General features: G+C 46.5%; 1 protein-coding gene across 3 annotated transcripts in view; it reads right to left on the bottom strand.

Annotated features, from left to right (window-relative positions):
- The window catches only part of RHBDL3 (rhomboid like 3), a 151,654-nt gene extending 125,370 nt beyond the window's left edge, over positions 1-26,284 (bottom strand). For 2 of the 3 annotated variants that reach the window (XM_029600729.1, XM_029600732.1), the window contains exons 1-2: positions 25,032-26,284; positions 20,446-20,469 (exon numbers count right to left, since the gene is read on the bottom strand). In XM_029600729.1, coding sequence (XP_029456589.1) covers positions 20,446-20,469; positions 25,032-25,151 — 144 coding nt within the window. In that variant the 5' untranslated portion in view covers positions 25,152-26,284. The remainder of the gene's footprint in view (positions 1-20,445; positions 20,470-25,031) is intronic. The other variant, XM_029600730.1, reaches the window with a different exon arrangement.
- Between the last annotated feature and the right edge of the window lie 1,444 nt (positions 26,285-27,728).

Here is a 27,728-nt window from a genome sequence, read left to right as displayed (position 1 = left end):
ACAACTATTTTATAGTGAACGTGGAATTGATACAGGCAAAGTATCGCTACATAACATGCACAGCATTGAAAAATTACACAGCGAGTACTTTTTGCATTAAAGCCAGTAATGTATTATAAAGAAGCAATGCACTAGGCTAGAGCACCTAGTAAATTATTAAATACTAACTGTATTAATGGCTCTCTACAATGTCCCATTTCTGTCATTTCAAGATGCTTTCCCCTTCCAGGGCAACAAAAAGTCATGCTTCTTTGGCTACAGCTTTCTATCATTCTTCTGACTTTATTAGCCCATAAGCTCATTCTTGGTTCTGGAACTGCAGGCATCATTTGCATGAAGTAGTTGGCTTTTAATGGGCCCAGAAGTTAATTAGCTTTTCCCCCCAGCTTTATTGCCACTAAGCTGTCAAAAAAAGCAGCACGGATCCATGGGGAAGGAAGTCAGCTGGAAGCAAGTGAGATCCAAGAGTTTCAGCTCATCCTTCACAAGCATTTACTACACCCATAAATCTTCACCCGGGTAATAGCTTTCTGCTACCTCGCCACCAGAAGTCCTAATTTATAGCACACATCAGCGCGGGGCGGTGATGGTTCAGATGGGAAGACCGCAAGGCACTTAAATTCCGGGGCCCTTTCCTTGGTTACAGTAAGAGAGAGTCAACATGGGGTGATGAAATCCGTGTGGCTCTTATAGAAAGCTGCACAAGATCTAGCTCTTCTCAGACCTGGGAGGTGGCATTGATCTTCCAATGATAAAAGAAAGAAGATTGCCCCCCCAAGTTATTTTCCATGGGAAAACAAACCCTTGCAGTCTGCCAACCCCTGAACAGAGATGTGATTTTTTTTTCAAGCAGAAAGAGGAGCTTTCAGAGTTATTTTATTCTATACACACACACACACAGACACTGCAGACAGGTGTGATGGGGCATTCTTCTTTGCTTTCAAAACTAAAACAGGATTTGAAACATTATGAGCGGGGAAGAAAGAGAAAAGGCAAGTGTTAAATTCTTTTGGAAATCCGCAGCGTGAGCTGCCAGGCCCCAGTAATTTAGGATGGCGGCGTACCTGATCTGATCGAGCAGCAGCAGCAGCCCGCAAGCGATAAGCCTTCGCTCTGCAATAAATTGTGCACTCTCCTTAGAATGCAGAGGAGTGCCACACGCAGACAACAGCTCAGCACTAATCAAAGCGCTTAACAAAAGGCCATGTCATCCACACCCTTCCCCATCTCTCACTTCAGGCAGGACCATTTGCCAGCATGGACACTAGGCCCTGCCATGGCTTCACTAAGAAGAGCCGCGTAAAGGCTTCACAAACTCTAAATGCACTGTTGGCCGGAGCTTTAGGGGATGGAGGAGTCTGCATTAAGAGGGCAACTTTACAACAGGCCACACAGGGGCTACAGTCTGTGGGTACTTTGCACCTGCATGACTTTGGCTCAGGTTTACAAAGCAGACATGCACCAAAGTCCACTTCGAAGATTCATGAGTTGTCCTGCCATGCACATGCACGCAGGCGCGGGAAGTTCCACCTGCTCACCCTGGGCGTGTAATAACTCCGTGCACACTACTGAAAACGGAAGGGGTGCAAATAAATGCGTTCCCCACCCCCCCATCCCCTTTGCTAGTGTAGGCAAAAAGCACACAACCCCCTGATTTTCCAAGCACCATTTACACATATAGTACAGGGTTTTATGCACCCAAGTCACTGTGGAAAAAAAAAATCGGCCCCTAATTAGCAGAAGTTTATATCGCGTGGCTTAGCACAAGGATGCACACGAGGGCAACTTTCAAAACCTCGCACGCCGCTGCAAAGTCTGCAGGGGTTTCCTACCCACGGCCTGCGCACCGATTTTCAGGAAGAAAAATACCCACGGCCTTTTCCCTTGGAAAATTGCCCCAGGGTAAATGCACGCACCTGCTTTGTCTGCGAGTGCTTCCCCCGGCCCCCCCCCCACCATCACAACTACACACCGAGTTTCAAAAATCCAAACAACTGCGTGTGTAGCCCCCCCCCCAACGACTTAACCCTGCCCCGGATAGGCCCCTGCTGCAATGTGGGCAGCTGTGCGCAGGGTTGCGGCACCCCGCCTGCGATACAGGGCAGGCAATTCTCAGACGCAGGCTGCACGCCATTAAAATCCCTTCTTACCTAGGGACATCCCTCCAGGACTTCTGTGGGTAAACCAGTGCTCGGGGCAGGCATGCTGCAGGCCCATGGGTGAGAGGCGTTCTAGGGGCCGGAGCCTGCGATCCTCGCGAACGCGTTTTGATTTTAAGATGCAGACACCCAAATTCTCAGAAAAACCGCACGCGCCAGACAGCAGGCATAGAAACGGCGCGCGCCGGAATCATTTTGCCGGAATCATTTTCAAAGAGGACTCGTGCACGCAGTTTCACTTAGAAAAATTGGTGTAACTTACGTGCGAGGCTACAAAATGACTCCCTGACGCGACAGAAAGAGAGAGCGTTGCTCTCGACTGCCAGGCCTGCCAATCAATCGGTTTGCATAATTTCAGATGGACTGGGGATGTTGCAGGTTATTCCTGCCGAGGCCTGCATCACTCTGTGCAAGCACACAATCGGGAAAAAAAAACCCAAAAAAACGGCTGGGGAGCTTTCATAAATGAAGTCACACTGTTTTGGCATCAAATCGACCCCCACACACTCCCCCTCTCGTCACACTCTGTCGCAAATCTCCAAACCCCTTCGTCACAAAAGTGGTAACCCCCCCAAACCCATTTGCAGCGTGAAAAACATCAACACGAATCGGGATCAAGTCTGAATTCTATCAAGATGTCTTGAGAAAGTTGGCGCTCCCACGTAGCAGGTTCGCTACCCTACAATTCCCGCTGGATCCTTCCTTCACAAAGGAAAGCTTTTCAGTCCCAGTTGAGGCTGCCCACTCTCTCCCCGGAGCACCTACAGAACTGCCGGACAAAACCGACCCTGACTTACTCTCTTCTCGCACGCTGCCTGACTGCGGCAACACAAGCTAAGCCGAGACAACACAAACCACCCCCCCCACACTGGCCTGATTCTAAAGTACTTCCAAGCACACCTTGATCTGGTGTCTATATATTACACCCTACGAGAGCCAGGCGGAAGCTCTTTTTTGGCACAAGTACTAACAGTACATTTAAGACATGAAAATAATACCCAGCATCAGGGCTGTGCTGGGTGGGGGAGCAAATAGGGGCAACTTTCCTGGGCCCCATGCCACTGCAGTAGCTCTGCCCCTGGCACTATGATTACTAGGGATATGCATAGAAAAAAAAATGTTCATTCATGTTTGGATTTTTTTTTAAATCGTATTTTCGTTTCATGGGGTATTTTTAATCTGTTTTTTTTTTGTTTTTATCCATTTCAGAAAACAGCATGTGTTATTCATAAATTGTGCGCTCTTGATGAAACAAAAAAAAAATCTGAAGATTCTGGGGATTTTTGGGGGGCACTGGCTATTCAGATTCATATTCAGAAATCTGAAACAAATCGAGGTGATTCGGTTTGGATTCCTTGTTCGTTTTAAATGAATGCATAACCCTAATAATTATTTGCAGCTTGGTGAGGGGAGTTATGCAGCTGGTTTGTCTCGGGCCCGGCAGCTGTGTGTGTATATAGGGGCGGAGGAGCCTCTCAGGTTTAAAACTGCTTTGCTTTGTATCACCTTTGGCTTTGACTTTGTGCTACCATCACAGAAAGGAGTTGGCAGGTCTCCTGCTCCCCATGAACCACACCTCAAGGAACTCACTTCTCATGCTGTCACCTCCCACCTCCCCACTTCCCTGTGACATCAAGCTGGCCCAGAACCTCCCACGGCAGGCTCCAGCATGCGTAAACCTCGAACAGCCTGCCTATGGTCACTACCACCGGTGTTATTACTGATGCATTTTTACGGCTACTGCTCTGAAAGCGACTCACTGCCCACATCTTTTTCTTGTGTATGGCTTCCTTTGTTTTTTTTTTATTTTTTTATTTTCAACTTCCGTAAATCAAGAAAAAGCTGGACTCTGCTCGCTTTTACTGGACTGACCTAGAGGCCGGTACGGGTACCAAAACAAAACGAGAAGAAGGACAGCTTTGACCAGTGCCACACTGACCAGACTGAAGGGGAAAACATTTAAGAAATGCAGCAGATTGTGTAACGCCTTCAGTGATTATATAGGTCTCTCTCTCTTTCTCTTGTTTAACAAAGAAAAATGAACATATCTATTGTTAAATGCTTGCTAAAATATTTTAACTCCATTATGAATAAAACACCTTGCAATAAACTAAACTGATGGAGCATTAACCGTGCTTGCTACATTTGACACAACTCGCCCAGCAGGCCTCACTTTTGTCTGTTATGGGGTAACACCCAAGTCACACATTCCGATATGAAGCACTTTATTACGTTGCAGGTATTATACAAAAAAAACGTATGAAATTATTTCAGTTAAGTGTCACGTATTTGGAATTCTAAGTACTCTTCAGACATCTGCCGTCCAGCACGGGCTGATTCTGTGCCAAGTCATAAAAGAACCAATATTGCTTGAGAAGTGCTGGCTGCTGATCCTGGCGAGAGCAGCACTCCTTCTGCTGATTAACCCAGCTGAAGGCGACAAGAGGCCCAAGCTGCGTTTGCCACCCCTCTCGCTCCAGCTGCCATCCTACGGCAGAAGGGCCTTCCCACATAATAACTGGTTTACAAACTTGCTAATGTGACCCAGGGATCGTGGCCCTGTCACAAGTCAGCCATTGTTCCCCGACTGCTGAGTCAGGCGAAAACTATTCCAGCTAAGATTTCAGGGGGTGGGGGCGTCCTTGACATTCCCTGACTTGCATGGCAAAGGAACAGCCCAAACGCTTTTTGCTCTGCATTACTGAAGAAGTACCCCGGAGAAAATAAACTCTTATTGCACTCTGGTTTATAACAAACACCACCACCCTACGCTCCCCCCCCCCCCCCCCCCCCAAAAAAAGGAACAAATCCAAAACTAAGAAAATGTGTAAAACTTCATTGGTCTCCCTCCTCTTTTGCATTGTGGCTTAGACCTTAAATACCGACATGCCCTTCCCCCACTGGTGATCCAGGAAACCCTCCCAAAAATTAGGAGGACCGGGACCCGCCAATTTATTTTCTTGGCTCTAAGTTAAATACATTTGAATCTTGTTTTGCTGTTGTTCTCTTACTACAGATAGAGCAGTAAGACTTAGCATCACCCCGAGCAGGCGGCCCTACTACTGGGAGGTTTCTATGAGGTACTGAGGGCTGTAAGCTTGACACAGTTGCCTTGGCTGTCATGGTGACAATGTTTGGCATTTTTATTATCCAAGGCCTCTATCCTTCAAAGCGCCTAGGCTAAGCTAAGCAGAGGAGTGAAAGGGCGCTCCCTTGCTTGTCAAACCCTTTCTTGGGCTGGCAGTGTGATACTACTGGCCGCCAGCATTTGCAAGGAGATGTCAGTTAGCCTCACAAGCTCTGGTGCAAGCGTCGGTCATACTGGTGAACTGAACAGCGTGTGGTAACGAGAGGGCGAGGACAATACTTCCTTTCAGTTGTCATATCCTCTCAGTGTCCAAAAACATCCAAAGGTCTGCTGATCTTCGGGCTACTGGCAAGACATTTCATATTAAAAAGGGTGTGAGGAGGACAAGAGTGAAGGAGGATCGCCGTCGGACCGTGGGCCTGCCAGGACTTAAAGTACAAAAGTAGCTTGTAGACGCTCTTCCATCGTAGTGTTGTACCCTCATGGTGCCGACAGCATGGGACTTTGGGCAGGTTTCCTCACTGCAGCGAGTGCCTTCTGCTGACGCCGCGTCAGTCTGCATCGAAAGCTGTGGCAGTGGGACAGAACTGGTAGAAGAGCCCCGCGCCGTGGCGTCAGCCGACTTTCAACCAGAGCTGGCGCACAGCATGCAAGGTGATCACCAAAGGGCCTGCCCTCTTTGCGCTGCGCTGGCAGCGGGCACCCGTTCACATTCCCTGCAGAAAAATCTTTGAAGTCAATTTTAAAAATGTACGGACATATTCAGAACAGGAAGCTGTTTGAGGAGAATAAAGTGATGGATAATACAGCCTCCTCCCCCACCCCCCCTCCAGGGGGAGGGGTTGGATTTATCAAGGGGCTTCTTCCAAAGGTATAGAAAAATCTGGCTAAAAAAGTGTACTTCTGGGGTGCCTGTGGGCAGAAAACAAGATGATGTAGGCCTGAAAACCCCTTCTGGGTCATTTTAGAGTTACTGTTTTGTAATATATGCGAAACGCATTCTAAATCCTTCACAAGAAAACACTGATATACCATCGCCCATTAGTAAGATGCAAACAGCTAAAGGTTCCAAATGAGCACGGTTATTAAGCCTGATTTGTATGCAATGCTGCACAGAGAGAGATGGGGGTCATTTTCAGCCACTGAAATGTTCGCAGGTACCTTTTTTTTTTTTTGACTCGCAGGTTTTATACTCATTTTCCCCAAGGGAAAGTGCACGTGGATTTTTGCTTTTCTCGGGAAAAACTATCCACGCGCATTTACATTTGCTGAGGCGAGCGGGTAATTCCCCCCGATGGTCATTTCCACACATACGTTGTCAAATTAAAAACGTAAACATGAAAGCCCAGACTCCCCCCCCCCCCAGAATGCCACTCTGATACGTGGGGGAGAAAAATACACGTATAAAAGGGGCGCCTATTTTACCCCCACATATTGGGCAAGCAGCTTTATGAGAGGGCATTTACTATTTATCCACGTGAATGCCTTTTAAAATGTATACTCTTAATGGGCAGCCCCCCCCCCCCTCCCCTACTCCTAGCAGCTTACAGTCAAGTCCGAGAGATGGTAACACATGCATGCAGAGCCTTCCTCCTCTCCTGCTTCTGGCCTCTGAAGGACATGTGACGGAGGACTATGAATGTCACTTTGAATCTTAAGTCCACGGGAGAGGAGAAATGATCCAGCCCCCAAAGCGATGAAGTGTTACGTATGGCTTGTAGAGACGATGGGAAATTAATGAGATGTGGAAGCTTTATACCAGTGGGGGGGGGGGGGGAAAAAAAACTCTCCCCATCCAAATCTCTCTGAAAAAGTCCTCCGGAAGCCTCTGGGTGATGACAAGCACAAGTGACAGTGGTCGGCGGGGAACCTCAGAATGGTTTCTGTCCAGCAGGCCAGCTGGTACTGTCCCCATGGAGACCATCAGGGACCCCAAGCTCTAGCAACAATGCTCCCCCCCCATGGCAGTTACACTAATGATGCGCCGCAAAACCCAGCTTCAATTACGCCTCCGCGCTAGGTGTTTTACTTTTTATTAAAATGAACTAGTACAAAAGTGAGAATGGGGAAGTGACCGGCTTCCAGAGCCGAGTTAATTTCGGAATGGTGGCTTGTGCCACACAAGCACTGGGAGGATCAGCACGCCTACTCTTACAAAAAGGTGCACTGACGTTTTCAGTATTCATGGAAGAGATAAACCAGGGTCCTAATACCTGGCAAAAAGTGGAAGTCTCTGCCGAGCACAGATAATGGAATGGAATGGTCTAGAAAAATACTGGGGGGGTGCTGGTCCAGTACAGACCTGCAATGAGCCAAGCCTGGTGGCTAGAGCAGCGGGCTACGAGCCAGGAAAGCCAGGCTACAAACCGCACTGCTGCTCCTTGTGACCTCGGGCAAGTCACTTCACCCTCCTCTGCCTCAAGTCCAAACAAATTGTGAGCTCTCTGGGGAGCAGGGAAGTAACTGCGATGTTTGAATATAATGCGCTGGAAGGCAGCATATACATTTAAATAAAATAAATCGACCCCATGGCTGCAACAGACAGCGCTCTTTGGAGGTCATCCATCTAAGTACTCAATCAACTTGGCACGGCTTCTGACATCTCACAGGTTTCCACTCCTAGGCGGTAATGCGTGAAGGTGATTAAAGACAGCAAGCAACCTGGGCCTTTTCATTACCCCAAATGACTAAATCAGAAGACAGCCTGTCTTTCTTAAGTTATTACAGACTTCCTTTGGGCCTGACTTAATTTCCTTTGACCCATCCCCACCATCCTACCTAAAAATATAATTGTGTCTTATGCTGAATGTTTGCCAATGCTTGCGCAGGGGCTAATCCTGTTACATTCTCCTCTATCCTTCTGCAGCCACTCAGCTTGGAAAACGCAGCCCTACAACACAGAAAAACTCATCATTAAATAAAATGAGTTTTGTTCCCTCCAAAATTCCATATGGATAAAAAAAAGAAAAGCAAAAAAAAAAGATGATTTCTTTCTAAAACAGGTGCAGTTATTGTCCAGACATGTGTCTGTTATTTGTTGTTAAGTGTACAAAGATTGTGTGTCTTTATGTAACCCATTCTCATCTCTGGATAGAGCAGGTATAAATCATTTAAAAATAAATAAATAAATAGCATGCACAAGACAATGAGGAACAATTTTTCAACTTGAAACATAAGTGAACTGGACAAGTTGAAAGGGTGAATGCTGTGTGACAAAAGGTCAGAAGCAGGATGGAAGGGGGATTTAAAAAAAGGCATTGTGCTCCCAGACAGACACTCGATGCGTTCCAACGCCACTTGAAAAATTTAAAGTGATGGTGCTGGCCCGAGAAGAAAGGTCCGAGAGCCCCGCTCAGGCCTGACCCGCTTTTGTCATTCATAATGAGACCTTGCCCTGGTCTCATTAATCGTATGTTCCGTGGATGGAAGGGGGCGCCTCCCGGCTCCTGCAGACGACACATGCTCAGGCTCGGCACCAGCTGTCACCATCATCCCGCTTAAAGGCGGCAGGTGCTCTCCTAGTGCCCTCTGTCGCAAACTGAACTCTTTGGCCTCCTCGTCGCCTTCCCTTTCACACACTGTGGCAGCTCTGCAGAGGCTCGGGCTGGGATTAGCCTCGGGAGCACCGTGCCAGGGCAGCCTGTCCAACGCGCTCCAGCCAGCCAGCCCACCCGTGTACAATATCCAGGGAGCCCAGACCGAACCCCTCAACTGTCACATTTCAAAGACACGGAAGCTTCTAGTTTGAAAAATATGGATTCGTTTATGGCTATGAATTTTAAGTCTCAAAATATTTTCCAACTCGGCACATTGAACGCCTCTTAAAATGAGCATCCTATCCATCGAGCTCAGACACAGGGCCCAGGGTGACTTGTATACATTCTATAGGGTGACCAAGAGTCATGGCCAATCCAAAGTATGAGCTGGTAAGAGTGGCAACTGCTGCAGTAGTGGCACAGCTGGGTACAGCTTCTGAGCTAAATGCACTTGAGTACATTTCTATCTTTGCTGAGTTCAGACGAGTCCCTTTTTCTGGTGAATCTGAGACACACTATATACAGCACTGGACCCCTCTGTCCCATTTTATAGCAGACACCTTTCCTGTGCATGCAGTGAGCAATAGGACTTCCAGAAGAGGTCACATCTTAACTAGTATTTTCATTAAACCCTTTACTTCTAGCCACTCTTTGTAGTAGGGATGGGGATAACTGGTTTGCCTGGTCATAAGACTTGTGTGCTGAGGAGGAACAGGGTCGTCAGACTCCAGATAGTCTTGGATTCACAAGCCTTCCCAAATTTGCTAAGTGAACTTTTACTGATTGTTATATATATTTGAGCCTAGTATAGAAGTAGTGTATAATTGCATAATTGTGTGCCTTGGTTTTTAGGAGGGGGCAGATTTTAACTGAAACCTAAAAGAGTGCAATCTAGACTGCTATTCTAGGTCTGAGAAAAAAATAAATAAACCTTTTACTTCTAGCCACTGTTTAGGTTCCTTCCACCCACCCCTGAGTTTACTTTCTTATATACTCTTCCCTGGACTCCTAGATAATTAGCTTCAATTACTTCATCTCCCATTACATAGTCATTCCTTACAGCTCAGATAATTGTAACTTAAACTGTCATATTGCTTGTAAAAATTGGTTTTCATATTGTACCTATTAATCTTTACTGGCTTACACTAATACTTTTAGTTTTTATTTCAAAGATCTATTAAAAATCTTTGGTAGAACAAGACATGTGATAGACACCCACCTTCCCCAACTTTACAGCATTATGTGCAACAACCCTCGCTCCAGAGATGTCATTCATCCAGGATTCAAAAACCAGTCGCAACTGGAAAACAGTGGGCTCTGGCAGAATAAGACCTGTGATGAAGAGACACCCACTCTCCCCACTGTTAATTCTACAAAACGCTTTTTCTGCATTGGAGAATGAAGAAACCTCAGCAATAGATTTTGGAGTGATTTCTAAAGGTGAAGTCACCCAATGCACCCAAAAGCCCTTCAACAGATTCAAATGTCATAAAAGAAAGCTGCTTCTGCTGGGTGACTCAGTCATCAGAGGAATCAGTTTGGGAACACATTTTGATGGTGACACAACAGTTAAATGCCTTCCAGGATCCTCAGCTAGTAGAAATGCAAACCAGATAGTCCAAGTCATTGAAGAAGAAAGGAACTTTGATATCAGTGTTATCATCCATCTAGGGAACAGTGACCTCAAAAGAAATCGTATCCATGAAGTACAAAATCTAGGAAAGTCAAGGCACACTGCAAAGACTATTGCCTTTTCAGAAGTATTACCTGTTCATGGAAAGCGAAATGCGAAGCAATGCCCTATAGATAATTTCAATTCCTGGCTCAAAACCTGGTGTACAGAAAGTGAGTTTTGGAAACTTGGAGGCTGGGGTCGTAATGGAAGAATAAAAGGATTTATGAAAAGGATGGCCTACATTTGTCTACAGCAGGAAGGAGGATGCTAAGCGAGAAATTCAGATCATATATTATCAGACAGAATGGGGGTAGTAGAAGATGGCCAATGAAATTGACATGTCACCTCCAAGCAATATAGGAAGTGAGAGGAGAAAATAAAGTCAATCAATCAGCACAAAAAAGTGTTAATTATTGGAAACTTTAATCTGCCGGATGTAGACCGGAGAATCCCTTCTGCAGAATCTACCAAAAATAGAGAGATAGTCGATGCCCTGCAAGGGGCTCTGTTCAAATAGTAATGGAACCCATGAAGGAGGGAGTTATACTTGACCTAGTGCTCACTAATGGGGATAATGTCTCTAATGTCTGGATGGGTGCCCACCTCAGCACCACTGATCATCACACAGTATGGTTTGATATCGCAAATAGAATACCGAGAAGTCGCATGAAGACCCGAGTTTTGAATTTCAAAAATACAGACTGTGTCGAAACAGGGACATACCTGGAAGTAGAACTAGAAGGAGAAAAGGAGAGGTGGAACAACAGTGGGCCAAACTAAAAGGAGCAATTACAAAGGCAACAAACCTCTATGTTAGAAAAGTCAAAAAAAGTAAGAGAAATAAGAAACCGATCTGGTTCTCAAAGGAGGTGGCTGATAAAATACAAGCAAAAAGAACAGCGTTCAAAAAATATAAAGGATCCCAAAATGAGGAAACAAATGAAACAAATCAAGAAACAAATCAAGAAAGCTAAAAGTCACGCGAAAGAAAAGATTGCCAAAGAGGTAAATAGAGGTGACAAAACATTTTTCAGATATGCTGAACTCACGTAAGATTCTAGGTACCCCAAGCTGGGGACTAGATGAACACTTACCAGTCATCCCTTGGGACCCAGAGCCCCACAGGAGGACTATTGACACCCTCATGCGGTAGCCAAGGGCGGAAGCTGAGTCCATCTGTCTACACTAAGGAAAACGAAATTATCAGGTAAATAATTTCTCCATTTTCTAGTATGTAGACAGATGAACTCAGTAGAATGTACCAAAACTACTCCCCAACAGGGTGGGAGGCTGTCCGTGTGTAAGGAGGACCACATTGCAGCTCGGCAGATATCGACAGGAGACAACAGACTAACCTCCGCTCATGACGCTGCCTGAGCCTTAGTGGAATGAGCCCTAACCTGAGCAGGCAACGGCTTTCCAGCATCCACATATGCGGCCGTGACCACCTCCTTAATCCAACGAGCTATGGTAGCCTGCGAAGCCTGAGCACCCTGCTTACTCCCGCCATGGAGAACAAACAAGTGATCCGTCTTTAGAAAGACTCGGACCTCCAGATACCACACGACAAGATGTTTTACATCCAAGGAGTGCAAAAGGCGAAACTCCGCCTCATCCCTGACCTTATCCAGGGATGGCTAGGAGATAGACTGATTCAAATGAAAGTCTGAGACTACCTTGGGCAAGAAGAATGGAACAGTACGCAGCTGTAACGCCCCCGCTGTCACCCAAAGGAACGGCTCCTGCCAAGACAAGGCCTGCAGCTCAGAAATCCAATGCGCAGAACATATAGCCATCAGGAACAGTCTTCAAAGTCAACAACCGTAAGGAAAGGCTACACAGTGGTCGGAATGTAGGGCCCGCCAAAAAATCCAGCATGAAGTTAAGACTCCACAATGGAACCGGTAACCTCGAGGCCTAAGGTGCTTCACTCCCTTCAAAAAAACAGGCCACATCAGGATGAGACAACAAGGAAACAATATTCATCAGGCCTCTGAAGCAGGCAAGAGCCGCAACCTGCACCTTCAAAGAATTAAGAGCCAAGCCTTTATTTAATCCATCCTGCAAAAAATCCAGAATGAGAGGGATCTTAACTGAATGAGGAAGAATGCTCCTCACACCAGGCCTCAAACTCCAAACAGCACATAAGCCAAGGAAGTGGAGAACTTGTGAGCACGGAGTAAAGTGGCAATCACTGCAGAGGAATAACCAAGCTTTAACAGGCAAGTCATTTCATCTGCCTTCGACACTATCAGTCACAAAATCGTCCTCACCTGCCTAACTGAGATTGGCATCTCAGGCACAGCCATCCACTAGTTCTTTTCCTACCTCAATAATAGAGGCTACGCTGTAAAAATTGCAAATTCCGAATCATCACACATCCCCCTTCCCCAAGGTGTCCCACAGGGCTCTTCACTATCCTCCACGCTCTTTAATATATACCTTTTACTGCTCTGCCACCTCCTCTCCGACCTTGGTCTTAAGTTTTTCTTATATGCAGACGATGTCCAAATCCTCATCCCTATCCAAGAATCCCTCACCAAATCTCTTAAGTTTTGGGAAACATGCCTCGTCTCCATTAACTCCCTACTCTCTAACCTCCACCTTGCTTTAAACTCCTCCAAAACTGAACTCCTCATCATTTCAAATCATCCTGACCAGACGCCACCATCTGCTTGTGACCTCACCCTCCCCTCAAATGCTTTTCCCTACTTCGTGCGAGATCTCGGTGTCTCCCTAGACCACCAACTAAACTTCAAAAACCAAATTAAGACACATACAGGGCGGATTTTTCAAGCTCCATATCCTCAAAAAATTTAAACCCCTACTCCATTCGCAAGACTTCCGCACAATCCTGCAAGCGACAATGTTATCAAAAATGGATTACTGCAATTCCTTACTTCTAGGCCTTCCCTACTCTACTATTAGACCCCTGCAAATGTTACAGAATGCTATGGCAAGAATCCTTACAGATACACGCAAAGCCGACCACATCACCCCTATTCTTAGGTACTCCATTGGCTTCCCATCTCCTCCCCCATCAGATACAAAACCCTCACCATTATTCACAACTCCCTGCACAACCACAATCACTCCTGGCTTGAGGATGCTCTTCGATTCCGCTCCTCCAATCATCCTATTAGAACCGCATTCTCAGGAACTCTCTACACCCCTTCCCTTAAATGTGCTCACCACACTTCCACCAGAGAAAGAGCCCTATCCATTGCAGGCCCCTCCCTCTGGAACACTATGCCACTTGAGCTCCGACTAGAACCATGCATTCGGAAATTCAAAACAGGGGTTAGAACTTGGCTCTTTAAAATGGCCTACCCTGATCCGGATCCTACGTAGTCCCCCTGCTCCCTCTACTCCTTCAGAGAAAGAGCCCTTGTCATTAACGTACTCATAGCCTTCTCCTTTATTCCTTTAATTATACTCTGTTTTGTCTCCCATTTCTCTGCACCTCCTTATATACCCCCTTTTATACCCCTTTACCCCCTTCCCCTGTCCTTAAACCCTACCTTTTTCCCTATAGTAACCCTTTTATACCCTTTTTATTTATCCCCTCCGCTATCCTTTAAACCTTACTTTTCCCTGTAGCAACCCTGCTAGTCTATATATAGTTGCCTTTCTGAACGCATAATTTGTAATGTCATATACAGTGTCTCCTGTATGTACTAGTTAAAGATAATGTATATTATTGTATATAATACTTTTTGGAGTGTATAATTTATATAAGGTTATACACAGTGTATAAGGTTATACACAGTCCCTTATTGAGTGTATAATTTGCAATGCTACTTATTATATTCTTCTGTTGTTTTTCATCAGGTACTGTTCCTTTTCTCCTCTTCCTGTTTTTCCCTCTCTTCTCTCGCCCCTTCTCTCTTCCTATCTGCACCCTCTCCCCCCACCCTGGTTTTTTGTAATTTCCTCCTTCAGTTATATTGTAAACTGGCATGATGTACCCACAAATGTCGATATATAAAAGCTAATAAATAAATAAAATAAATAAATAAGTCCTCTCAAGGGCCAAACCGTAAGACAGAATCGAATTGGATCCTCGTGAAGAGCCGGTCCCTGCTGAAGCAGATCCATGTGCGGCGGAAGACAAAGGGGGGGGCCTCCATCAGTTGTCGCAAAAACGCATATCCCAGACGCCTGGGCCAGTCCAGCACCACCAGGAGTACTAGCCCCCTGTAGCTTTCAATCTTGCGAATTATCCTGCCCAGCAAGGGCCACGGAGGAAAGGCATAAAGCAATCTGTCTTCCTGCCAGACTTGTATGAGAGAGTCTATTCCCACAGACCATGGATCTCTCCTGCAACTGTAGAAGCGAGGAACCTTCAGATTTCGAGATGTCGCCAGAAGGTTTAGGAATGGAAGGCTCCAGCGATCCACAATCAGCTGAAACGCCTCGGCTGACAACACCCATTCTCCTGAGTCCAGATTCTCTCTGCCGAGAAAGTCCACTCTTAAGTTTTCTTTTTCTGCAATGTGAGAGGCCAAGATAATCTGCAGATGACCTTCTGCCTATTCCATCAGCTGGTCTGTTTCCTGCGACATTTGCTGGCTCTTGGTTCCTCCCTGGCGATTGATATAGGCCACCGTTGTTGCGACGACAGACATCACGTGAACTGCTTGATTTCACAACCTGTGGCTGAACTGCAAGCATGCCGGCCATACCGCCCGAGCCTCCAGGTGACTGACATTCCAGCGGGACTCTTCGACACTCCAATGCCCCTGGACCATTAACTCCAGACAGTGAGCACCCCAACCATGGAGACTCGCATCCGTCGTGAGTACCAAACAGGCCGGAAAGGACAAGGGAACGCACTTTCTCAGATGATCCTCCTGCAACCACCATTGGAGGCGAGAGCAGACTTCCATTGGCAAGTGGAGCCGAACCGCATAATTCTGAGGCTGCAGGTTCCAACGAGATAGCAGAAAGTGCTGAAGACGACGCATATGCGCCCTTGCCCTTGGCACCACTTCCAGGGTAGCTGCCATCAAGCCAAGTACCTGCAGGTAGGACCACACATTGGGTGTATGGTGTTCATCAACTGATGTACTTGAGACATCAGTCTCTGGAACTAAACTTCTGGTGGGAAAACTCTGTCCTGTCCTGTGTTGAACCGGACCCCTAGATACTCTAACAACTGGGATGGTTGAAGATTGCTCTTAGTCAGGTTCACCACCCAACCAAGCTCCTGCAATAAGGAGATCACCTTGTGTGTCATCAGGTGGTTCTCTTCCTGAGACCTGGCTCAAATTAGCCAGTCATCCAAATAAGGGTGCACCAGGATTCCTTCTTTTTGCAAGGCCGCTGCTATCATTATCATAATCTTGGAAAATGTTCTGAAAGCGGTGGCTAGACCAAAAGGCAGTGCCTGAAACTCATAATGGTGCCCCCAACACTGCAAAGCATTGGTGTTCCAATCAGATGGGAATAAGAAGGTAAGCCTCCAACAGATCCAAAGAGGTCAGAAATTCCCCCGACTGCACCACCATTATTACGGAGCATAAGGTGTTCATTCGAAAATGAGTCACCTTCAAGTGACGGTTGACCCTCTTGAGATCCAAGATGGGACAAAAGGAGCCCTCCTTCTTGGGCACAACAAAATTAATGGAATATCGCACCATACTTTCTTGAGACAGCACCGGAACCACAGCCCTCAGTCTGAGGAGCCTTTGAAGCGTGAACTTCACTGCTTGGGTCACCATGAACACATCCCGAGGAATACTGCATAATTACAGTTCATACCCTTTGCGTATCGCCTCCAGGACCCACTGGTCCGACGTGATCTTGACCCACCTCCGATAAAAGAGAGAGAGACATCCCCCTATTTCCTGTTCTGAAAGGTGGGTCAGTAAACCTTCATTGGGATGCTCGGGAAGGTCCACCACTCGAGCCCACTCCTCTTTTGGGCTGCCGGGAACGAAAGGACTGAGACCTACCGAAAGGCTGAGTCCGCTGAAAGGTCATCCCTCTGTAGGGACAAAAACGCCTGGAATCCCGGAAATGACCCCTCATACCAAAGGGGCACTGTAACTGTTTCTTACCTTCCGGCAACGAGGCACCGGAGACTCGCCACACTTACTGGCCAGTTTCTCCAACTCGCTCCCAAACAGCATGCCTTTAAATGGCATCTTGGTAAGATTGGTCAGCTGACACAGTTTCCAAGCCAATTTCACAACTAGAGTTGATGCCTGGCTGCTATCACTGAAGCCATACCTCTGACCGAGGTCCGGACCAAATCTTAGCCTGTGTCTGCTAAAAAGGTGGCAGCAGGCACCATAACTGCTCTGGAATTCCCTCCAGACTCAACCTCCTGAGAGAGAAGCAGACAAGATCTTGCCACTAGGGCGCAACAAGAGGCAATCTGTAAATTCATCACCACTGCCTCAAAGGCTTGCTTAAGAATAGCCTCAATCCTTCTATAATGTACATCCTTCAAGGCCGCTCCTCCCTCTACAGAGATAGTCATCAGTTTAGACATGGCACATACCAAAGCATCCCCTTTGGGAAAACAAAAACGCTCTCTCACAGCTGGATCCAGAGGGTACAGGCCCTCTAATGTCCGACCCGCTTTAAAATTTGCCTCTGGGGCATCCCATTCCAGATCAATCAATTCCTGGATGGCATCCATCACCAGAAAAAACAAGAGGCTTTAAGTAAGGAAACCAAAATAGGATTCTTCCTCAGCTATGACATACATCTGAACCAGGACCACCAGTTGTTTGAAGGTCTGGGAAATCAGGGCCGGCAGGTCATCTCTATGAAAGAACCGCAACATGGTTCAATACGGTTCTAGCCCTGGAGGACTTTCCCCATCTTCCTCGGAATCAGGATCAACCTCATCGGTGCCATCCAGATTCCTGTCAGGGAACACCTGCAGGGAGCCAAGGCAAGCCCCGGCGCTTAAGCATAGGACTGGAAGAGGGAGGAGCCACTGGCTGAGGGGCCGACTGGACAGAAATGGGGGAAGCGGAGGACTGCGCCTGAAGAAAGGCTTGCAAGCCTTGAAATAATTCCACCCAAGAAAAAGCAGCCGGGTCCAGACCAGGTAAAGAAGGAACTGGAGCAGGGCCCACAGAACTGCCCTCGCCAGCTGAGGAGCCAGTCAAGGGAGAACCAAGGTCTGGCGTCCCTCCAGTCAAGGCCATGACCAACCCATCATCAGAATGGGAGGAGCCAGGTTTAGCAAAATCCAAGGAAGACAACTCTCCCTGAACATCTGAACAGCTCTGACACAAGTTAGAAACCAGGTCAGGCTGAGAAGCCCTAATATGACAGGCAACACAAATAGGAAGACGCTTAGGCTTCTTGCTTACCGGCACCATCGCTTCGGCAAACGTGCGTTGGAATGGCTCGCATTCAAAAATGAAATGCGTCCAAAAAATAAGCACCTAGAAGAAAGCATGGCAAGGCGCATGCACAACCTACATGCCAAGTTAAGCACGTAAAAGTTTGTGCAAGGTAAAAGCACCCCCAAAACCAAGCGCACAACGCATGCGTAGAGCCAACACACTGCGCTCACCGACGGCCTATAGAGGGCAGCAGAACATGCACAAGAGCGCATGAAAACGGCCTACCATACATCGTGGAAGAAAAAAACCTAAGCGCGGGGCCTAGCTCACCAGGGGCCGCTCAACCGGCCAGGCCACCCAGTTCCCCAACCCCAACAGGATCAGGAACGAATGTCGGCACGGAGCACCAAGAACGGAGACTGGAGGAAGAACTGAAACCCCTCTAACTGTCTCTGACCCAGGTAAAACTTTTTTTTTTTAACCTTACCTGAGCTCAGTGCTTACCGGCTGAGTACAGAGATGGTCCCTGGCTACAGGGGGAGAGGTCATCTGCCGTCACCGCCACGCTCGGCCTCCTGCACCCACTGCCATTCAGCTGAACTAGTAGCTAAGTCCACGCCGGGAAACCCAGCTACAGGACCAAGGCACACCTCTGAGGGACCATGGAAATCACCTCAGGAATTCTCGACTGGGGAGGGAACTTTAGGTATCACCGCAGGAGAGCGGGGCTTTCTTTTCCTGAATTTAGAATTTCAAATTTCTCTTTTCAAAAAGCTCAAAGCAATCCCCATAGGGAGATGCACGTCCAACATCTACTGGAGACGGAGAATACTGCAGGCTGGGGTCAGTGCGGGTTTATGTATACTGTGACGATAGCTTGCTCCGTCTCCATCTGCTGGCAGGGGAGCATAAACCCACTGGTCCTGAGTCCATCTGTCTAAACGCTAGGAAATATGCCTGTTGTGATTTTTTTTTTTATCTTGGAAGACTGTACTTTGAATGCTCTTTTTCATGTAAAATCTCCCTTTTTGGTTGAGGGAAGCAATTAATAAGAAATTTTAAAATAAATTCATAAGTTTTTAATTGTGTGTGGAGCGGGCCAGGGTTGGCAAGGTTGCGAGATGCCTAGGACACCCAATAGCCTTGCACCTGCCCTGAGAGAGTGGCAGTTGGTAGGGGCTCCCGGGAGTGTGGAAGGTTTACCAGTTCCCTAGAAATATTAAATCACTGACACCTTATCTGCCGCTCGTTTGGGAACCCTGACCCCCTGCTTTCCCCCCCCCCCTTGCCCAGCATTTCAAACCACTGAAAGGGGAGAATCCCGGGGGGACCCCTGGCCCAGCCCCCCTCACTAATTTGACCTGTGCTGAGCCTTTGGAGGGCGGGGGCTTGCCATCTCATCTCTCACCTCAAGCTGCAAATTGCCTTGAGCTGCCAGGGTCCTCAAATGATTTCAGTGGGAAATTAAGACACTTGGCCGTTCAGTCCCCTACCTCTTATGTCTAACAGAGATCTGGTATGGATGAATTAACCCTAACACTGGTTAAAAGAAACAAACAAACAAAATGGGAGGTGGGGCAATGGATTCAGGCCCTTGAGCCTAAGGACCTTATGGCACCTCTTTATTTGATGGGTAATCCGAGAAGATGCCGATGTACATGCCTCCTTGAATTATTTACTGTTCTAAGATGAGCTGAGCTAGCAATCAATGGTTTTTTTCAGGTTCATGTGGGAACTATGAAACTCAGCAATAAGGCATCACGGATCATACACTAAAGTTATCAAACCTTAGGTGGCTTCTGGGGTGCCGAGTCAACAGCCGGATGTCTTCTCCAAGCTCAAGCACAGCAGGTGTAGCACTTACACCAGATTCACTGCCCTGAGGCGACTGACTGCTTTTTTTTCATGAAATGCATTTCTGAACCAGCTATAGTAAAAAAAAAAATAATTCTGAAAACTGATCACATGCATGTTGCTGACAACCTAATATCCAAGGAAAGATTCCAAGTCAGGCCAGAGGGGAGACCCTGAGACATGAGTGCACCTAACATGCCAGAGGAAAAAAAAATCATCAACACTTCTACTTTATTCAGCCCCAACATTTACCTCAATCTTTCTTACAGGAAGTAGGTAAGGACTGTTTCAGACAAACTCTTGCTCTGTGCATTTCAATAATTTACCAATTAACACAATTTACAGAGCAATCAGTTGAAAGGAATAATAATTCTCTCCAAATTACCACTCTACCATCTCAGCTGACTGAACTGACAGATATGATATGGCAGAGAAGAGCCGATTACTGCTAAAAGTGCAAGGCTCTGGGTGACATATTTGTCTTGGTTCCCTGGAAGTTTTGTGTGGCAGAAGCACAAACTTTCTGTGTTTCATCATTCAGACACAAGGCAAGAGAACAGAGGAGTAAAACAAGCAGGAAATGCACAGCTGGACGGGAATCACAAACATCTTATACTGAACAAGTGAAACTGTCAGATTAGGTTAGAAGAAGCGGAAAAAAAAAAAAAGTTAAACTGCTACTTCCACTTAGCATTGCAAGGAACACAAGTAATTAAAGAATTAAACCTTTTTACAAACAGATCACAGCTTTTTTTTTTTTTTTTGCCAGACATGAAGCTCTAAACAAATGTTAACTATTATATATGAATTGTTTTGTACGTACCTGATCAAATAGAACTTTCCAGTGCTGAGATACAAGCAGCATAAAGAGGGAAAAAGGGAAAATGTAAAAAGGGTGAGATAAATACGTGAACTCTTTCAAGTTTACTTAATAACAAGAATAGACAGCTATGCTTGAACAGGGGTCACCAGGAGACGTCCAGCTCACCAGGGACAGGCCAAGGTCCATCCTGAGTTTGCCTTGCTGCATGGAAGGACCTTCTGCTTTTGGCCTGCCAAAGACGGCGACTTGACCTTTATGTCTCCGATGAGCTGGACTTCTCTCGCAACCCTCACCTTGCGGTTAAACAGCCTGGATTCTTTTGCGGAAACTCCTGAAGATTTAATTGTGGGCTCCAGGTGATACAAACACAGTAACAGCATTAAATAAAAACGATGCCCTTCATCTTTGATAGTGCTAAAAATGTTCAGAAAAAAAGGGAAGATATGGCAGGACATGGCAGAAAAAGTAAAAGCTGAGCTGACGAATTGCTCTTAACAATGAGCCTGAATTGCTCATGCACCATCGGAGAAGGCATGCCTCCAAAAGGCATGTTTAATTACAGTATCAGGCTCACATAAAGCACCAGAAGACCCATGCTGCTCCGACTATGTTGCGGATAATGTTTTATTTGCATTCATGAGTTTAAAATAATGGAAATAAATCAAAGGATCTTCTTCTTTCTAACCCTTCATGTCCAAGGTCCATGTGTTTCCCTTTTTTTTGTGTTTTGTTTTGGGGGTTTTTTTCAGCACAGACTACAATAAGCCCCTCTGCCAATCAGAATGTGGTTTCCCTGTGTGCAAGGTCTTCGCACTTTTCCAGGAAGGGACTTGGCAGATGCAAAAGGAATGTTAGAGCAACATTTAACTCCTGACGCTCCTGATTTTACAAACCCCCAGCCGTGATAGAGGAAAGCCGATGCTTGGGAGTCGCAGTTGTACGTGACTGTCACCCGGGGGGGGGGGGTGTAGAACCAGTCCTTGGACTTAGGGGAACAAATCCACATTCTCTCCACAGGTCTCGCTTGGGGAGACCCTCCCGCTATTAGACACACTCCAAAAAAAAACAAAAACAAAACTGGTGAAACCAGAATCCACTTCAGCGTCTGCTCTTCAGGGTCTGGTTTCAACATCATCATGAATGGAACACAAACGGTAAACCATATCCCAGATTATAAATGGACATCTGGTTACTTGTTCGTCAAGCGAGATGCTCTTCATGTGAGGGAGCTGAGGCAGACGAAGGACAAGACACTGTGGAGAGGGAGAACGGGGGGAGGCACCTTAAGGGTGCACAGTACCATTTAATGAAACCGTGCACCCCGTTTCTATTTAGTGGCACAGATCCGCATGGCTCCTAAACTTAACGCTTGCAAGTTCTTCTGTTTCATTCTAGTGTTAGTTATTGGCACCCAAGTTAAACGGCGCATTACCTGCGGCTGAAAATAAAGCAACATTCTTTTTTTTTAAAGCCTGTCTTAACAATATTGACAGCAGTGAGGTTAGCTAATTTGTAATTAATGCAATACTTCATCCTAATGGTTACTAAGTTTCCTAATTGTAGGATCGCCCCACCCCCCCGCCTGCAGTGCAGGAGACCGGTGATAAAGCCTGACATCAGCGGGCACAAGCATATCACGGAGATGTGCTCTGTCTGGGGAGGGTGAACCGGGCTGACTCGAGGATGGCACTGAAGGGTATAGCATCAGCCGAGGTGTCCTAGCAAGTCCTCAGCCAGTGAGGAGGTGACGTGCATATCACCCCTGCAAGGGAGATGGGGGATTGCCTTAAAATTACTACCTACTACTTATTTTTATGGCGCTACTGGACATACAAAGCACTGTACAATAGTGATACGTATTCAGGTATGGTAAGTCCCTGCCACCCAGAGGGGCTAGCTATATATGCTCTTTATTCATGGATTGAGGCTGCTCATCTCTGGACTTAAAAATGCAATTTTAAATTTTATTTAGAACAGTGATTGAAGTTAATTGAAAAGTGGGAAGAGTGTTTAATAAATCAAATGTTTCTCTGCTTAGTCAGTGACCAGCAGCACAAGTAACACATTAAAAAAAAAAAGAGCATTGCTGCCGTTCCCAGAATTATTCCCAAGAATATTGCGAGCATGCCTTTACTCATCTTCACAAGAACATGACTAAATTCTTTCATTTTTTTTTTTTTTTTACATTTAGAACATTTGCTCTTCCAGCTGAGTCTCACTAAAGATCTGGAGCTGTCAGGCTTCTCTACCTACTTCTGTCCAACGTATCTGTAACATGCCCAGAGAACTTTCCAACAGGAAATGCAAAGATGTGTGTTTCACTCAGTTCTGATCAAAACTGAAGGAGGCTTAGGAGGTACCGTAATGCCATTAAGAACTGGAACAATGGTTGTGATCTTGTATGCTATTGGTAAAACTGAATAAAGAGATTTATTTTAAAAAAAAAAAAAAAACTTGGTACCCTGCATCAGATTAGCTCAGAGTTTCAGAATATTCCATCTGGAAAAAGTAAACTAGATTCTTATAGTCTGCTGGAATATATTTAGAGTTTCAGCAGTGGGTAGAAAATAAAAAAATATATATGATTTTTGTTTGGGGGGGGGGCATTGCTTTTGTTTTCTCTTTTAAAACTCACCGGTCACCTTGGCTGTAATCTGTCTCCACTACAACTGACTGATTTTAGTCTCAGAGATCTAGCCTTCAGCACAACACTCAGACCTGGGTCAACGGACAGTTAGCAAAACATACAAATATTTGTAACCACCAGGGCTAGACACTGATCTAAAGAAGGATGAACCAGATGGGGAGTATTTTAAGACCACTGTGTAGCAGTTTGAATCATTCCAGGTTTTACTACAAGCTTAATTAAGGTCATCCAAAAAAAAAAAAAGAAGCCTTTATCTATATATATAAAAAGTCAGGTACAAGCTAGAAGGAATGAAAGTGCCAAGTGATAGAGATCTTAAAAGAAACTGGTGCCTTCTTTTATCCCTACTAACCAAGGGCCTAATTCCTTAAGGTCTTTTGCCATAGATGATGGGGAGGAAACTTTAGTGAACCAGTGCTTAGCTTTGCCTAAGGAGATAACAATATAAACAGCAAGCCCTCAGCTTCAGGCACAATCAGATTCTATTAACGGTGCCAGACAATAATTAGGTGCTCCCCTGGTACAAACCACTTTACAGAATATGCCACAAGCTACAATGATGTCAAATTTAGAAAAGGATAATGTGGTCCTGAACGGAATATGAAAAGCTCATTTGCAAAAATCACTTTTTATTGTCAGCAGCCAGAATTGATCAGCCATGCTCTAGAAAAAAAACCATACATTACCATTTTCTCCCCCTAAATTTAGAGCTCTGCTGGCAGGCAAGGACTTATAAATATTCCTACAGATGCTCTGGTTTTGCTGTCATTTTTAGCAAATGTGCAAATCATCTCTTTGACATCACTGAGATTATTGTGGGAGTTCAAATAGGAGAACTCGGCATTGGCTCACTTAAACCCTGCACTCATTTGCTGGTTAGTTTCAGTTCAGCCAACTTCGCAGTCTTGGAGCAAGCTGAAAGAAAGAAATCAGGACTCAGCATATTCACGGTTATCCTCCCTGTTCCCAAAATTATCGCACAGATCGCGTTGCCTGGAGAGGAAAACACCGTAGCTTCTTGATTCAACAAGCGCTTTTTAATGGAAGGGTTGTTATCTCCACTTTTCCACAAAATAAAAAGCAAAACACTAAGAACATTTAGGAGAAAAAAAGGCAGAAAATAAGGATCTTAACGGTATTAAAAATAAAAAAAAAACCTCCAAATAATGACTCTGCTCTTTTAAAAGGAAACTCGTAGCTTCAGCGCAGCTCAGCTGTATAATTCCAAGACCCTCGAGAGTCAAGGCATAAATAAATGGATGGTGGAGATCATTCTTTCCCCTGAGAATAGCTCTCGGATCCCTCCCTGATGATCAGGGCAGTGAGTGTATAACCGAAGAGCTTGGTTCCCGGAATGATCAGTGAAGAATGCATGCAAAATAAAAAAAGATTATATATTCGGACTTCCAGTTATTCCAAACCACTCTGAGCATGCAAAAAAGGATGACCTTGTGTTTAGCCTGCCAGATGTTAAGTTAATAGGAAGCGTGCAGAATTGTCCCCCCAAATAATCACACAACCACAAATCTTGATGTGTTCCTGCGACAATGCGGTAACGAATGCAAGAAATTCCCTCTAGAAGCCCTCGCCACCCGAGAACCTGCCACATAAACCAATGGACTGGGCGTGGGGCATCCCAAATCAAACCGATCCGACGCAGAGTTTAATGCCCAAGCCACTCCAGAGCATCGATGTAACAATGTGTGAATATTTGCTGTTTGAAAAACCAAGCTATTATCCTTCACCGCATGCTTAAAGTATATAGTTATGCATTTCGGGTGGAAAAGCAGGGACACTTGCTTCTTTTTTTTTTTTTTAAACAAAACCGACAACATTATCTCTGGATTCACGGATGGCAAACAAGTTGCACTTAACAAACAGCTTAAACTAGATTTGATTCGGAGATCAACAAAATGGAAAAAAAAAAAACAACGCTTACGTCCTCGGGGGCCATGGGCAGCACATCCACCGACTCCAGCACCTCGATCTCTTCTGCTTCTGAGCTGGCAGCCACTGCAGGGGAGGAACTGGCAGGCTGCGCAGTCCGCCCGTCTCCCATCCTTGGAAGCCACCCCGGATCTTGAAAGAAAGTCAAACTTAACCGGTGCTTGGCAAACTTTCTGCGGCACAGCCTCCCCCGAGCTTCATGCTGTCTGCCAGGCGCCGGCACTGCGCCCACATTCTGCTCTCTCGCTGCCTGGTGGGGAGGAGGAAGGGGGGGTGGGGGGGGGGGCGATCGCAGCACGGGAGCGGTCAGATCCGGACTAAAACAACAACAAACAAACCTCACGTCCGTAGGGTCCCGGCCTTAGGTCCCTCGGGGTCAGCTGGGGAAACCGCAACAACTGACTGGCCGGGGGGGTGGGGGCATGGGAAGTGCGAAAGCGCACCTGACTGTTCCAAATGTGTGGTGTGGGCGAGCCAAGACCCGAGTTCAAAACCGGCCCCAAACCAGGCGAGGAACTGAAAAGCAGAGAGAGGTGCCGTCCCCTCTTGAGCCGCGATCAATGAAGCTTGGCGGATATCTCCTTTTCCCGTCGGGTTGCCTCGGGCTTCGTGAAGTACCCCCAGAGTTGCAAGAAAAAGAAAAAAAAAACTGACTTTAAACTAGGAACTGCAGGCTTGGCTCCCTCGTGGCCGACAATATTCTCCCAAGAAATCGGGCCCCTTCCCCCCCGCGCTGCATTAAGAGCTGAGAAGAGCTTTCCCCCGTCCACACAAGGCCATGGGATGCATCAGACAGCTGCACCTGCAAGCATCCCTCCACTTTTAACCAAACCCTGACCGTGCCAGCGGGTTTCGGACCGACGCTGGAACAGGTGCACACCAAAAAAAAATGGCACAGCCCGCGGCCACACGGGCGGACAATTCAGTTTCCCCACTTGTCGTTTCTTCCCTCGTCACACGTGCACTCCGAAGTCAGTTTCTAGCCGTCCCGACACCGTGCACCACAGTAAACTTCCTCCTACCCGGCTGCAGCCTCCCCGAGATCCTGAGGTGCAAGAAAGGCGGAATCCCGGGAGGATCGGCACGGGGGCGGAGCGGCGCGGGATCCGGGGGGCCTCCGGGACCATGCCCCCCCTGCCCCAGCCCGGGCTGCTGCTGCTGCAGATGCTGCTGACCGGAGACGGGCCACCGCCGTTTGCGGACCAGGGGATGCGCCAGGGCCGGTGTCACCGCGCTCGGTCCGGAAAGGAGCGGAGGGGGCGGGGCTAACCCGGCGGGGCCACCGCCCCCAGGGGCGGAATAATCTCAGGCTGGGGAGGGGCGGGGCCTCGAGTGGGCGGGCGGTAATCCCCCGCCCGAGGACTCGCCTGCAGGCCAGGGATTCCCGGTAAATCCAAATTGAGGCGAAGTCCTCCGGTAAACCAGTGCGAATCTCAAGTGGTAATACATCAGAGCAGGCAACTTTTCAAAATGATTGTGGGTGCCAAACTCAAACCCAGTTACCTGCCCCCCTGCACATAGTGAAAGATTTATGCTCAAATTTGGGGGTGCTCAAGCAGAATGATGGAAAGGCGTGTCCTGAACCAAATAATGTTATGTGATATCAGTCTGAAGGCGAGGCCTCACCTAAAAGTTTCATAAATCCATAGTGATAGGACTCGCGCGATCTTGGAATAATCTCAGATTAAGGCTGGGAATTTCAACTGAGTGTACAATAATCCCAGATGGTATGGGCGCCAAGTAATCACACAATCAGTGCTGGGTTTGGATGATTACATAATCTGTAGTTGAGTTGCAACTATACCGCTTGATGCCCCTCTCTCTCTCTCTCTCTCTCTCTCTCTCTCTCTCTCTCTCTCTCTCTCTCTCTCTCTCTCTCTCTCCACCTCCACATCTTCTGTCAAAGACTGAAAGACAAATTCTGTCTCAAGGGCATGTTTCAGCACACCGTAAAGATTTTGCCCCACATTTCCAGGGAGAATGGATAAGGAAACAGGGCTCCCCACCCATTACTGTCATTAACTCAAGCCATGTGAATTTGTATTTAATGTAACAACATTTATATTCTGCATTTTACGGACCGAAGCCTGAACAAACAGATCACAACGGCGATACGAATATATATACCATTCCTAAAAATACAATTGTCCACCTGCAGAAGCAAGGGGCTACTTATTTACATAGGAAAGCAGCCCTAAAACTCCTGATAATATACCCGTTTAAACTTGAGCAACCTTTTTTAATTCTTTGCATAGATAAAATGGGGGGGGGGGGGGTGAAGCAGGGACACCACAGACTGTACAGGGGGGGGGGGCCTCTAGCAAGCTGGCACTTACCTTTCTTTTTGCTTCATTTTTAGAGGGCTTTGCATTATTTTAAGAAAATGCTGTTTTTCTGCATAATTAGGTGTTTTCTTTTTTTAAAAATAGACACCTCCTCCTCCACCAGGTATCTAAAACAAGAAGCTGAGCTAACATCCTGTCCACGCAAACCCTGGAAATGTACTGTTAGTCTGTGGCTAACTCGACTCCTCTTGGAAAGCTAAAGATTCCCAGATTCCCCGATAGTGCTGTAGTCCGAAAAAAAAACAAATAAAAATAAATAAACCTAATCAAACCACTGGTACATGAGCATTAACTAGGCTCTGACTGAGAGACTTGTGAGCACAGTCTAAGCTCCTAAACATACG

This window comes from Rhinatrema bivittatum, chromosome 4, assembly GCF_901001135.1.
Source record: "Rhinatrema bivittatum chromosome 4, aRhiBiv1.1, whole genome shotgun sequence".
NCBI classification, from domain to species: domain Eukaryota; kingdom Metazoa; phylum Chordata; class Amphibia; order Gymnophiona; family Rhinatrematidae; genus Rhinatrema; species Rhinatrema bivittatum.
Note: the sequence above shows the minus strand (reverse complement) of the source record. Positions and strands in the feature narration are given on the sequence as shown.